This window comes from Mus caroli, unplaced genomic scaffold (assembly GCF_978045245.1).
Source record: "Mus caroli unplaced genomic scaffold, Mus_caroli_1 scaffold_17, whole genome shotgun sequence".
NCBI classification, from domain to species: Eukaryota; Metazoa; Chordata; class Mammalia; order Rodentia; family Muridae; genus Mus; species Mus caroli.
The window spans coordinates 82,697,931-82,712,460 of record NW_028227272.1 but is presented as its reverse complement, the minus strand read 5'-3'; the positions used below and the strand labels follow the sequence as shown (position 1 = coordinate 82,712,460).

The 14,530-nt window shown below is 46.5% G+C and overlaps 1 protein-coding gene across 1 annotated transcript; it reads left to right on the top strand.

Moving 5' to 3' along the window:
- The first annotated feature begins 2,806 nt into the window (after positions 1–2,806).
- On the top strand, positions 2,807–11,776 carry Adamts1 (ADAM metallopeptidase with thrombospondin type 1 motif 1). The gene is made up of 9 exons (XM_021184834.2): positions 2,807–3,940; positions 5,510–5,856; positions 6,277–6,409; positions 6,732–6,899; positions 7,247–7,533; positions 7,753–7,939; positions 8,050–8,225; positions 9,128–9,303; positions 9,850–11,776. The coding sequence occupies exons 1-9, from the start codon at positions 3,211–3,213 to the stop codon at positions 10,547–10,549; spliced, it is 2,904 nt and encodes a 967-aa protein (XP_021040493.1). The 5' UTR covers positions 2,807–3,210; the 3' UTR covers positions 10,550–11,776.
- Positions 11,777–14,530: the final 2,754 nt, after the last annotated feature.

Here is a 14,530-nt window from a genome sequence, read left to right as displayed (position 1 = left end):
ACAGGTGTGTATGTGTTATAGGCTTGTGTGCCAAACACACAATGCTGATCTTAATTGTTTTAAAAGTGGATTAGAGACTCTTCGGAATGTGCACTACTTTTTTTTTTTTTTTCGGTTTAGTAATTGGCAACTCCAATACTCATGTCTCTGTTGAAGCGATTAAAAAAAAAATCATTTCCCAGAACTACAGGTGCACAACAGATTGGAGCCATTATGCAAAAGAACAGAAATCTGGAGAGAAACCCACAGAATATAAAAGCCATGTTCCTGGCAACCCTTTCCCCTTTAACTCAGTGCCTTTTTTTTTCCAGCTCTATTTGGATACAGAACATGAAATATGAAAAAATTATAATGGATTTGAAGTAACCCATTTGAGATTCGAAATGTACTCCCAAATGAAAATCTCTTTCAATAAGAGCTCACGCTCACGAGAGGCAGAAATGGGCTCACGGCCAAGCTTGCAACTTTAAAAGGTAAACTCGCCTGCCGTGGGAGAGTGGAGAGACTGAAATATACTACACTTTGATCTGAAAATTACATATTTTTCTGGTGGTCCTGCAACTCTCCCTTCCTGCCTCAGTTGAAGGAGATCACACATACATTACGGATCTAGTAAGATTTTCATCCCTTGTCCACCTCAAGCATCTTTCATCTCCCTTGCCCACTGGCTTTTACGTTCTACATTCTAAGCAAGGAAGTAAAGACACGGGTGAATCTGCCCTTGTTTGTATTTGTTCTCACAAGTATCTAACCTTGCTGGTTAGCAAGCGAGAGAGAACAGAGGGGGAAGGAAGCCACACAAAAAGGAAAGATAAAAAAAAAAAATCAGGCAGCATAACAAAAAATGGAAATGCTTCTCCAATAAAGTGCATCGACCGACCAGGAATGTGGGCTTTGGGAAAGCCCACTTGTGAAGCAGATTCTTAAACAAAAAAGAAAGAGGCCGGACACCCCACAAATGAATGGGCTCCGCTCCTAACTGTGGATGCCAGTGAGAGCTGAAGAAGAGCTGAAGAAAGACGAAGAAACAGAAAGGAAGGAAGACGAACAACATCAAAGTGGTGGAAGAGCGAGGTTGCTTGATGTGTTTAATTCAGCTATCAGTGTGATCTTAAGAAACCAAAATTTGAGAGCGGACTCCTTGGGTGAGTGCAATCACCAGGAAGTTATTAAGAGCATTGGAGGTTGGGGTAGTCTTGTTTCTCCCAGTCACTCCTCCTCCTCCTCCTACTCCTCCTCCTCCTCCTTCTTTTTTTTTTTTTAATTCTATATTCCCTGGTGTGGGAAACAAAGTTTTTGTTTATGTTTTCATGTAGGCTATCTAGAACCCTGGGAAAGTGTCTGCCAGAAACCTTTGGAAGATTGCAAGGGACTGTCTGAGGCCCACAAATTTAGGAAGATCTGGGGAGGAGCAAAGGATCAACCAAGAGCCAACCGGAACAGCAGTTGGGGGTGGGGCAGCAAGTCGTGAGCCCAGAACTGGGCAGGGCAGGGAGCAAGAGCTCGCTGGTGTGAGCGCGCGGGTCTGCCTGAGGACTTGGGCTGTGGTGCTCAAGCTTGTCTTAATGCCTTTCCGCCAGAGAGAGCATTGTGAACCATTTCCTTCCTCTGGGTCGCAGAACCCCTCCCTCTTTCTCAGTTCAGGAGCCTCTGGACTTTTTCTTAGGGGCCAGGGTTGGAAGGGCTCAGCTTTTGTGACTTTCGTAACGCGGATGCTGCCTTTCCCTTCCCGGTAGGAAGCGGGGGGAGGGGAACCCGGTTTCCTTCCACCCCATCACCCAGCCCCCCCCCGCCCCGTCCCCGTCCCCCCACCCCCGCCGCCGCTTTGGACTTGATACTGAAGTGGGGAATCTTAGATGCATCTGTCCGCCTGGCCTGCGGCCTGCAGCAGCTGCTGTTAAGATTTTAGAAGAACGCAGACTGGAAGGGAGTTGCTTCTCTAATGAAGAAGAGCAAGCAGAAATCCCTTTTTTTTTTTTTTTTTTTTAAGTCTCTAGGGAACTAAAGCTGGTTCCAGATAGACTATTCTGGAAAAAGCCAAGACACACACACACACACCCCGCCCCCCACCTCCCACCCCCCACCCCAGAGGTCTCTAGGTAGGACTTGAGGAAACTGTTAAGGTCGTTCCACGTGGATTTTTAGAATCCAGAGTTGGAGAGGTGCCCTATGAACCACCACACACACACACACACACACACACACACACACACACACACGCAAAATCTCTCTTCTCTCTTTCTTTTCTCTTCCTGAGAAGCGCAGAATCAACACACTTTCCCCAAGAAAAGCTGGGGTAAAGAGAAGGACGCTTTAGCCATGGTGCCCATGGAAAGGTAGACGAGACGGAAAAGTAGGGTGCTTTTTAAGAAAAGGCAGCTGTAGCTAACAGCCCACTTTGAGGCAGAAGAGGCTCTGACTAGGGGAGAAAATGAATGTTGAGGAATCTTTTCAATTCGACCCTCTTTCTTGGAAACTGCAGCCCAACCGGGGCACAGGAAGGGCGACAGGAAGCAGGGTGGTCCGGGAATCAGCAGCCGAGAGATGAAGTTAAAGGTTCACTCTTTTCCCCAGAGCAGCCAGGGCTGTACAAAGTGCTGGTCCCAGCGCTGTTTCGGCGTCTTACACCCCCAGAGTGACGAGCTGTGGCGTGAGGCCAGGGCGGAGGCTGCCCCCTCCCCCTTCAGGCCCCGAGGCGCAGAGCTCGGTTTAGCACCGACTGAGCTCAGGGGGCGGTGTCGCAGGGTTGGGGGAAGGAGGGAGGGGCTCCTATGTGGCTATAAAGGGGCGGCCGGGGCTGCCTGGTTCTTGCACTCGCTGGAAAGCAGCTCAGAGCTAGGTGCTATCGCAAGGCCAGAGCGCACAGCCCGGCGGAGAGAGCAGATCCTTGCTCAGATCAAGTCAAATCGGGGCCAAGGCGGAGGACGAAGAGTCCAGGCTCCTATTCTGGACTTGTTCCCCAGCTCCGGGGCGCTTCTAGGTCCTGCAGCAGCCAGCAGTGCGGAGCCACCAACTCGGTGCTGTAATAAAAAAATTCCCGCGCGCCAGTGCAGCCTCTTTCTAAGTGACCCGGAGCATCGGGTGCTAGCTCTGCACGAACTTTCCCATCAGTGATCGTGAATTTTAAGCATCAGGAGCAGGCCAGCGAAGCTCTACGCGTCTAACCGTCTATCCAGACCAAGAGTTCTCTGCGGTGCAGGGTGCGGTGCCATGCAGCCAAAAGTCCCTTTGGAGTCACGCAAGCAGAAGCCCTGCTCCGACATGGGGGACGTCCAGCGGGCAGCGAGATCTCGGAGCTCTGTGTCCGCACACATGCTGTTGCTGCTCCTCGCTTCCATAACAATGCTGCTATGTGCGCGGGGCGCACACGGGCGCCCCACGGAGGAAGATGAGGAGCTGGTGCTGCCCTCGCTGGAGCGCGCCCCGGGCCACGATTCCACCACACGCCTTCGTCTGGACGCCTTTGGCCAGCAGCTACATCTGAAGTTACAGCCGGACAGCGGTTTCTTGGCGCCTGGCTTCACCCTGCAGACGGTGGGGCGCAGTCCCGGGTCCGAGGCACAACATCTGGACCCCACCGGGGACCTGGCTCACTGCTTTTACTCTGGCACAGTGAACGGTGACCCCGGCTCTGCCGCCGCCCTCAGCCTCTGTGAAGGTGTGCGTGGTGCCTTCTACCTACAAGGAGAGGAGTTCTTCATTCAGCCAGCGCCTGGAGTGGCCACCGAGAGCCTGGCCCCTGCCGTGCCCGAGGAGGAGTCATCCGCACGGCCGCAGTTCCACATCCTGAGGCGAAGGCGGCGGGGCAGTGGCGGCGCCAAGTGCGGCGTCATGGACGAGGAGACCCTGCCAACCAGCAACTCGCGACCCGAGAGCCAGAACACCCGGAACCAGTGGCCTGTACCGGACTCCACGCCTCAGGGCGCGGGAAAGCCATCAGGTATAAGAGTGACCCCCATCTCTCAGTCCACCCACTCCCCTTCTTTACGAGGCGTGACTTGGGGGTCACACTCCAGATCGCCTCTAAATGCGAATGACTCAGACTTGCAGTGAATTGAGGTTCTGGGTCGTGACCTTCCCGCCCTCCCACCCTTCCCCCCCCCAAAAAAAAGTTTGACCAAACTCTGCTAGAATACTTATTTGCCCGAATAGTTACTAATTTAAGAAAAGAGAGAAAGAGAAAGAATCGGAGGTCCTGCAGATAAGGGCGAAGCGTTTCCTCCGGGAAGCCAATAACCCGACTCCTTACACTAGAGAATCTCTCCCCATCCCTTTAATTCCTTTAGTGAATGTATGAGTTCACTTTAACTAGGTTGTAGTTTCGCGCTGAGTTTTGTAACGTCAGTCCGTGTGTGCACGTAGCGCTCCAAGGAGGGCGGAGTAGAGGAGCCATGGTGACCTGGATGTGCGTTCAGGAGCCTGGGCAAAGGCAGTGATGATCTCAGTTCTGTGGCCTTCCGTCCGTCCCCTTCCCCCATTTGAAAAGCTGACCCCGATGGCTGGTGGCTGGGGGGGGGGGGGGGGGGGCTCTGCAGAACCCGCTTGGGAGGTCTTTGCTTAGCTCGCCCCGCCTCCATGCGCCTCCTACCTCGGCCTCGCTGCTCGCACTCCCTCTCCCGGCAGAGGTTGTATCCCCAGCGCTGTGGAATGTTAGCCTGGACTGATCCTCCCCGCTACACATTCGCCGGACTCGGCCGTGTTCAGTCCCTACCAGCCAGTTAGTTCTTTTTATCATTCAAGTTTCTTTTTGCCCTTTTCTAGATTTCTCCCCCTTTTCCGACTTGTCCGTAGGAGCTGGTAGTCATACCTTACTTTACGATTTCTCTGACCGCTGAGTCTCAGCAGCCTGAAAAAGGCCTTTTTCCAAATAGGCAACCCTGGTTTAAGAAAGGAACTTATTCCCCCGGGGCACTGGGAGTGAGAGGAGGCAGGAACAGACTGCTGGGCAGAGTGGGTGGTCCTAGTGCCCGGAACTGGATGGAGCAGAGAACCCCCTGGGACCCCTTGAATGAGAGAGCTGAGCCTTACAGACTGAGACTCCTCAAGCCCCACCCCTTGGCTGAGGCTCCCCGCCCTGCCCCATGCCTTCCACGTGGAGCTGGATGATCTCATTCAGGATTTCAGCCCTGGCTTCAATAGTGAAAGGGTGACTCAGGGCGCTCCGCCTGCTTCTCTTGCCAAGTTTTTACTACAGCTGGGTAGAAATGATATCCATACTGCCTCACTCAGGCTGTGGAGTCTTCAAAGGCCACAATAGAAATCCTGAGGACACATACATAGACAATTTGATCACTCTGTTGCTTTTTTTGTTTGTTTTATTTAAAGCAAAAGCAAAAAGCTTAAAAATAACATTCACAGTTTTTAGAAGATGCAAATATTTGTTTTATTTTTGTTCCAGGTGTATTTCAGTTTTATTTACTTTGACTAGGTTGACTTTCCTAATATGCCCCGAGAAGGTCACTATTAGGAGAAGGACTGCCCATGAGCAAACTTCCTTTTCTTTTTACAGGACCAGGAAGCATAAGGAAGAAGCGATTTGTGTCCAGCCCCCGTTATGTGGAAACCATGCTCGTGGCTGACCAGTCCATGGCCGACTTCCATGGCAGCGGTCTAAAGCATTACCTTCTAACCCTGTTCTCGGTGGCAGCCAGGTTTTACAAGCATCCCAGCATTAGGAATTCAATTAGCCTGGTGGTGGTGAAGATCTTGGTCATATATGAGGAGCAGAAGGGACCAGAAGTTACCTCCAATGCAGCTCTCACCCTTCGGAATTTCTGCAGCTGGCAGAAACAACACAACAGCCCCAGTGACCGGGATCCAGAGCACTATGACACTGCAATTCTGTTCACCAGACAGGTAAGACAAGAGCTTATCAACCATTTCATCAACTCAACTTGGAGGTCAGCCTTGCGTTGGATGGGATGAGGGGGTGGGGGTGTGGCAGAAAGGAAACCCGGAAGGGGGATAACATTTGAAATGTAAACAAAATAACCAATATTTTTTTAAAAAGGCATCTCATCGGTATTGCCTCATTTCCTTTTGGTTATAGGCTAGCTCAATCTGTCTTGCTTATTTCTATTTTAAATGTCCACATCTCAAGTTCCACAGTTCTATTTTAAAAGCATTACAGGGAATCTTGCTTAGAGTCAGTCCTTCAAGCCCAGCAATAATGAATGGACAGTCTTCAAAGTGCATGTGAAGACACGCCCAACTGAAGAGCTAAGTATCAAGTCCACTCTCTCCTACTTAAAAGGGATTTCCCTTGCCTCTTTGTAGGATTTATGCGGCTCCCACACGTGTGACACTCTCGGGATGGCAGATGTTGGGACCGTATGTGACCCCAGCCGGAGCTGCTCAGTCATAGAAGACGATGGTTTGCAAGCCGCCTTCACCACAGCCCATGAGTTGGGTAAGTCGGCTTCAGAGTACAAGTTAAGCCCAAATGCATGGATACAACCCAATAAGTCAATCTGATTTGAGAGAGAGAAAACATCTCAGACTATGTTGCTATCTCAGCCACCAGCACTTTTAGAAGGGGTAGGGTATATTTTCCACGATTTCAAGTATGGTCTTACTAGGACAGGAGAAAGAGGTACAAACATTTGAACGTTAACATTTTTATACTCACCCTGATCAAAGTGAGTATGAGCCCCAATACAGGCTGTCTAGTAAGAGAGCCATTGAGCCTCACCCAATCATACAGCTTAATGTCCATCTTGTCTGCTTCCCAGGCCATGTGTTTAACATGCCACACGATGATGCTAAGCACTGTGCCAGCTTTAATGGTGTGAGTGGGGATTCTCATCTGATGGCTTCGATGCTCTCCAGCTTGGACCATAGCCAGCCCTGGTCACCTTGCAGTGCCTACATGGTCACGTCCTTCCTGGATAATGGCCACGGTAAGATGACAGCTTCTCTTTCCAGATGGTGTTCAACAACCTTTCTCATGTAGGGCTCTGGTTAAGTGAGCTCCATGGCTCTTGCTCATTTCCCCTCCTTCAGAGTTTTCTCTGTCAGGATCATAAGTAGTAAATCTTTACCTCTGTTGCATCCTACTCCCAAAGTCTATTCACTCATAAACAATAACTTCTTGCCATTGTAAAATCAGAAGTACCCTATTGAGGATAATGTCTCGATAAAAATCTAAAGTTCCCTAGCATTGGTTTTCCCAAAATGCACGATTTCACCAAACATGTATTAATAATTGCCTCATTTTTCTTTTCCTTTTTTTAAATTATTATTTTAGGGGAATGTTTGATGGACAAGCCCCAGAATCCAATCAAGCTCCCATCTGATCTTCCCGGTACCTTGTACGATGCCAACCGCCAGTGTCAGTTTACATTCGGAGAGGAATCTAAGCACTGCCCCGATGCAGCCAGCACATGTACTACCCTGTGGTGCACTGGCACCTCCGGTGGCTTACTGGTGTGCCAAACAAAACACTTCCCTTGGGCAGATGGCACCAGCTGTGGAGAAGGGAAGTGGTGTGTCAGTGGCAAGTGCGTGAACAAGACCGACATGAAGCATTTTGCTGTGAGTTTTCCCAATGAAACATATTCATTTGCAACTCAGAATTGAGAAGGGCAAAGTGATGTTTTAGTTCCTTTCCTAGACAAACTCCTCTACCTGTGTCCCGTAGTGGGACTATGAGATGGGAGCATATTTTGAGAATTGATTGTCTGTTTCACATTTTTCTCTGTTTCCCTAAAATGTCTTTATAGTTCTAACACTGATATCTGTATCTCCATTTAGACTCCTGTTCATGGAAGCTGGGGACCATGGGGACCATGGGGAGACTGCTCAAGAACCTGTGGTGGTGGAGTTCAATACACAATGAGAGAATGTGACAACCCAGTCCCAAAGAACGGAGGGAAGTACTGTGAAGGCAAACGAGTCCGCTACAGGTCCTGTAACATCGAGGACTGTCCAGACAATAACGGTGAGTCATACTGGACTTCAGCTCTCAGAAACTGGGCAAAGGCGGCGTGCCCACAACATGTGGTTGGAAGTTGGAAACTGGGAACCTCATCACCGTCATTCTCTTTTCAGGAAAAACGTTCCGAGAGGAGCAGTGCGAGGCGCACAATGAGTTTTCCAAAGCTTCCTTTGGGAATGAGCCCACTGTGGAATGGACACCCAAGTATGCTGGCGTCTCGCCGAAGGACAGGTGCAAGCTCACCTGTGAAGCCAAAGGCATTGGCTACTTCTTCGTCTTACAGCCCAAGGTAGGTGCTTTTACACTTGAATTTTTGCAAAGGAGCCTCAGCTGGGCTTGCTGCCATGCCATACAAATGTTTGGGCTGTCTTTACCTATTGATCTGTGTTCCGTTTTGAATTAAGAATACTTCTACATGCAGGAACAGCTCCTTGCTTTGGGATTTGTGTTGCCTTCTGTTGGGAAGGAAGCTTAAAGCTAGCTAGCATGTAAAAGAGTCTTGCATGTGTTTAATATTGCTTCTCTATCCCCAAAGAATGGCCCTTTGAAAACTCAAGAGCCCTCCCTGTATAACTAGGTTTCACATACAAAAATTCATGGTTAGATAAATTATATATTAACACGGCACCCAGGAGTTTTAGAAAGTAGTCCAAAGTACTCGTTACTGGGTTTCTAGCAGCCGCACATACGAGCACACTAACTAAGGTGAGAGTTTGAGAATTAAAAATTCATTGTTGGAACATGTACTTTGACCAAAGAGACTCACCATTTCTTTTGGTGTTTTGCGGAAAGGATAAATCCTGCTTTGAAGAAGAAAATTGAATGAAATTTGCTTAAGCTTGTCATGTATTCTTAGCATTATAAGATAGCAAAGTATATCCAAGTTGTGGATGAAGTATTTAGCAAGTGATTTATAAAGCACCTTCAACTACAGCATATTATCCTAGGTACTGATCATGGAACAATAATCAATGTGACAGTGAACCTTGCTTCCATTGACCTAGGCCAGCAAATAAATAAAATCAAGACATTTATAAGCCTTGCAGATAGCTATATGGACTGTTGAAAATGCCAAAATGAAGGTGAACGTGTGGCACGTGATAAGGACACTACTTGTAGCCTGGGAGGAGAGCGTTCCCAGTTGCCATCACATCAGATGTTTAACCACCATGGTGCATGCTGTCTCCACAGGTTGTAGATGGCACTCCCTGTAGTCCAGACTCTACCTCCGTCTGTGTGCAAGGGCAGTGTGTGAAAGCTGGCTGTGATCGCATCATAGACTCCAAAAAGAAGTTCGATAAGTGTGGCGTTTGTGGAGGAAACGGTTCCACATGCAAGAAGATATCAGGAATAGTCACTAGTACAAGGTGAGTTCAGAACACTCACTTCTGCAGTAGACACACTGTGTTGCTCAGTTGGTCCCTAGTATCCACAAGACCTTGGGTTCAATCTGCATGCATGTACCTGTAGTACCAGTGTATGGGAGACAGAGACAGATGTGACAAGACAGTCAGATGTTCAGGTCATCTTTGCTACATAGTGATTTTCAGTTCACCTTGGGGAACATGAAAACCTGACTGGAAACACAAACACACACACACAAAAAACAATAAATCCAGGTACTTCATGTAATCCCAGTGTTCGGTAGGCTGACTTGGGAGGATGGTTGCTATAAGGCCTAGGTTAGCCTGGTCTACATAATGAGTTCCAGTATAACCTGGCCCACAAGTGAACCCTAAAACTAATTAATTAATCGACCCATGAAACAAAACACATGCTTTGGAGACCATGTAATTTTGATATATGATTTTGTAGGACTAAGGAAAAGTCACATTTAAAAGAATTGCCTACTTTTAAAGCAATGTGATCGATTAACCAATTGAAAGACAAATACCTGTTTTCTTTGTCCACAGACCTGGGTATCATGACATTGTCACAATTCCCGCTGGAGCCACCAACATTGAAGTGAAACACCGGAATCAAAGGGGGTCCAGAAACAATGGCAGCTTTCTGGCTATTAGAGCCGCTGATGGTACCTATATTCTGAATGGAAACTTCACTCTGTCCACACTAGAGCAAGACCTCACCTACAAAGGTACTGTCTTAAGGTACAGTGGTTCCTCGGCTGCGCTGGAAAGAATCCGCAGCTTTAGTCCACTCAAAGAACCCTTAACCATCCAGGTTCTTATGGTAGGCCATGCTCTCCGACCCAAAATCAAGTTCACCTACTTTATGAAGAAGAAGACAGAGTCATTCAACGCCATTCCCACATTTTCTGAGTGGGTGATTGAAGAGTGGGGGGAGTGCTCCAAGACATGCGGCTCAGGTTGGCAGAGGAGAGTAGTGCAGTGCAAAGACATTAACGGACACCCTGCTTCCGAATGTGCAAAGGAAGTGAAGCCAGCCAGTACCAGACCTTGTGCAGACCTTCCTTGCCCACACTGGCAGGTGGGGGATTGGTCACCATGTTCCAAAACTTGCGGGAAGGGTTACAAGAAGAGAACCTTGAAATGTGTGTCCCACGATGGGGGCGTGTTATCAAGTGAGAGCTGTGATCCTTTGAAGAAGCCAAAGCATTACATCGACTTTTGCACACTGACACAGTGCAGTTAAGAGGCGTTAGAGGACAAGGTAGCGTGGGGAGGGGCTGATACACTGAGTGCAAGAGTACTGGAGGGATCCAGTGAGTCAAACCAGTAAGCAGTGAGGTGTGCCAAGGAGGTATGTGTAGGGGATACATAGCAAAGGAGGTAGATCAGGACACTACCCTGCCAGTTACATTCTGATAAGGTAGTTAATGAGGCACAGTAGCATCTGAAAGACCATACATAGCACTAAGGAGCCCCAAAGCACTAGTAGTATTTTCTTTTGTTACATCTATCGCACAAATAATTTTCAGAGTCTGGCAGAAGCCCTGTTGCACTGTTACTAACTAGATACTTCCTATCACAAGGATTGGGAAAGGCAAAGCATAAAGATGGTAAGACTGGATTTCAAACAAGGCTTAGTTTCTATCACTGGAGGCAAGGAGGAGGGGACAAACAAGATCATTATTCGAAGTTGCTGGTTGCTGTGGTTTTAGGGAAGGTTGATGCATCATTCCTATCAATAGTGAAAAGTTCGGCTTGCTCAACATGACAGAAAGGCTCGTCTCCGTGAAAGAGCTCCTGATTTCTTCTCACACCATCTCAGTTCTTAACCATAATTCATGTTGAGGTAGAAGCAATTCACCTATTTATAAAATGTACATTGGGGGAAAAAAAGTGAAGTTTATGAGGTACACATAAAAACTGGAGGAAACAATGAGCAACATGCCTCGTGCTTTGCTTCCTCCTGAGGTAAACCTGTGCCTGGGGATGGTGGGTGTTAAAGATTATCCGTGGCTCACAAGAGGCAGTAAAATAATACATGTTGTGCCAGAGTTAGAATGGGGTATAGAGATCAGGGTCCCATGAGATGGGGAACATGGTGATCACTCATCTCACATGGGAGGCTGCTGCAGGGTAGCAGGTCCACTCCTGGCAGCTGGTCCAACAGTCGTATCCTGGTGAATGTCTGTTCAGCTCTTCTACTGAGAGAGAATATGACTGTTTCCATATGTATATGTATATAGTAAAATATGTTACTATGAATTGCATGTACTTTATAAGTATTGGTGTGTCTGTTCCTTCTAAGAAGGACTATAGTTTATAATAAATGCCTATAATAACATATTTATTTTTATACATTTATTTCTAATGATAAAACCTTTAAGTTATATCGCTTTTGTAAAAGTGCATATAAAAATAGAGTATTTATACAATATATGTTAACTAGAAATAATAAAAGAACACTTTTGAATGTGTATGCCTATTTTCTGAAGTGGGATTAACTTCTGGGCAAGAAATCTGATGAGACACAAACATTGGACAGTTTTAAAATTTGGGTAAATGAACTGTATTTCCTGTTTATAGACATACTAATAAAAAAGAAGTTGATGATGTCTTTAGTGGTAAGATTGTTACTAATGTGGTTGGCAAATTACTGTAAAGAGCCAGATATAGTAAGCATTTATGGCATTGTAGGCTATCTTTCCTGCCACAACCATGTGACAGTGAGTGCTTTGTAGGACTGAGAGCAGCCATAAATGACATGTAAATGATAAACTGTGGCTGTGCTTTAATAAAACTTTATTTACAAAAACAAATGGTGGGCCATATTTGTTCTGTGAACTTGCTTGCCAACCCCCAGTGTGGTAAGGTAAAGGGACAATGATTCAGCTTCTGATGCATCTTGGATTTTTGTCTCCCTTAATTATATCAAAAAAAGTAAGAATGCATGAACATATTTAAGCTATTGAGTAGAATCAGTGCCTCACACATTTGGGATGGAAATGAGTGGTGAGCTAATACTGTGAAATATGTGCCTCCCTCACCAGTAATGCTGAGGTTTGCGGGGTGGGGGTGGAGGGGAATCTTGGACTTCTGTAGATCTCTGTGTTTTTGAAGACTAAGCATTGATCAGTGACAGGTTCAGATTATTTCCATTGTGCTGTTGGTTTTAGAAAACTGTTCACTAGAAAACAGGCAGTGTGCCCAACTACTGACATTTCTAACTTTCCATTCACCTTTTAGCCTCCTCAGCATAATTGTTTTTACATCCCATAACAAAATGCTAACTTCAGCCTTAGTTACTTAGTGTGTCCCCCTCAGCAACTGAATGCCTGGTTCTCAGGAATTAGCTATGTCATGTCGGCACAGATTAGGGTGTAGTGGCAATAGGGACATTAATTGGGCTACCTTTTTATATTATCTACCTTAAGACCCAAAGATAAAGATGGTTTTCTCAGATCATGGAATATCTTTACATGTAGAACTTGACCAGGCAATTCAACAAGGCAGGTTGTTCTATGTACCAGCAACTTTTAGTTGATATTGACTTGCCTCGAACTATGGTGTAAATTTCCATAGTCAGTTAGAAGAATATACCCCCACAAGCCCTGACTGATGTCTTCAACATATGATACCTGAGCAAAAGTTCATGTATTGCAGTTAAAACCTGTAACAGAGAAAAAAAAAGTTCTTTACTGACCTTTCCTTATTCACTAAGAGGTCCCTCCCCCCCACACACACACACAACTTAAGCAGCTTCAGGAGATTTGAGCATTAGCATATTACAGGAGCTAGATATGGTGGCTTATGTCTGTATTCCAAGTATTTTGGGGACCAAGACAGTAGGGTCATGATGACTTCAAACTAGTCTATGATACAGCAAGAAAAATCCATGCTTCAAAAACAATAAAATAATACATAACTACATAGATAAATGTATTTGAGTGATTTATTGGTGGGAGAAGGAATTTGAGTGTAGACACAATGAAATTTAGTTTACAGACCACACACACACTCATGGTTTTATTTAATTGGCTTAAGAATTATGTTTGTTTCACTTAAAAACCCCTAAAAATAAGTTTGACTAACAAAAATCACAGATTTATAAAATGTTATGTAGAAAAACTTATATGAATATGGGAATAAAAGGCACAGCATAAACAAAAGAACCTTAAAAGGTACAGGGGATTGAAAATGACTCTACCAGGAGTTAGTAAGCACTTGCAGTGATAATTCTTCAGTCTCTGAAAATCCCATCATATTCTTCTGGGAGAAATGTAAACCCCAACAGTTAAAGTAGCCATGATGACTTGCAACCTCAGAAGAGTTTATTTTCAAGAGTAAAGTCAAGACAAACAAACAAACAAAAACAAACAAACAAACAAAAACAACACTCAGGAAGCACAGGCAGGCCAATCTCTAAGTTCAAGGCCAGCCTGACATGCAGGAACTACAGGGCTAGACAGAGAAAACCTGTCTCAGGAACAAGAAAAAAAAAAAATCTTCTCAGGAACAAGAAAAAGAGTTCTGCAACACCTCCTAGTCTTAAAACTCTACACAGAAAGCCAGGTTTTACTAATGTGGCCTCTCCTTGCATGGCCTGTAACTGTTCCCAGAGAGAACTTCCTTGCCCCCAGCACCAGCTTCCCTATCACTGTCACCCAAGTCCCAGGTCTGATTTCTCTATCACCCATGGGTGTGTCTCCTGAGGGGACAGCTATATTCCTTTTCAAACTCTGTCCTATGAAGACTCCCAGATCTTCCTCCAGTTCTCTTACCTAGTCCTACCTAACACCTTCATCACCCAGTACTGTCTCTGCTAGCCCTCCAGGCCAAGGTGGAAGGCTCCATCTTTGGGACCACATAGTCTAGCTCTCCTGGTGAGTCTTACTCAGTTTCTTCCTCCTACCCCCTCTCTCCTGGCAGAGTACCAAGCCTGGAAAGGATTCAGAAAGACCTGCTGAGTCTGACCTACTCTGAGCCACCACTGCCCTTCCACCTTACCCCTCTAGACACAGAGCAAGGCCAGAGTCTAAGGACAACTTCGAGTCTACTCTGACCTAGAACCCTCAGTCTACAAAATCTCCCCAGGACTATGCAGGAGCCCATTCTGAGAATTGTCTTGGCCAGAGCCCAACCCAGAACCACATTCTTGTGCTTGTACAAGGAGTCTGCTCAACCACCTGCTGTTTTCCTCACCCAGACTCTGCTAGGAAGCCAACTA

Excerpts from the sequence above, each read along its gene's own strand:
- Adamts1 (XM_021184834.2), top strand. The coding sequence starts at position 3,211 with ATGCAGCCAAAAGTCCCTTTGGAGTCACGCAAGCAGAAGCCCTGCTCC. Across the intron at positions 5,857-6,276 it reads CAATTCTGTTCACCAGACAG|GATTTATGCGGCTCCCACAC; the intron begins GTAAGACAAGAG and ends GCCTCTTTGTAG. Across the intron at positions 6,410-6,731 it reads CACCACAGCCCATGAGTTGG|GCCATGTGTTTAACATGCCA; the intron begins GTAAGTCGGCTT and ends TCTGCTTCCCAG.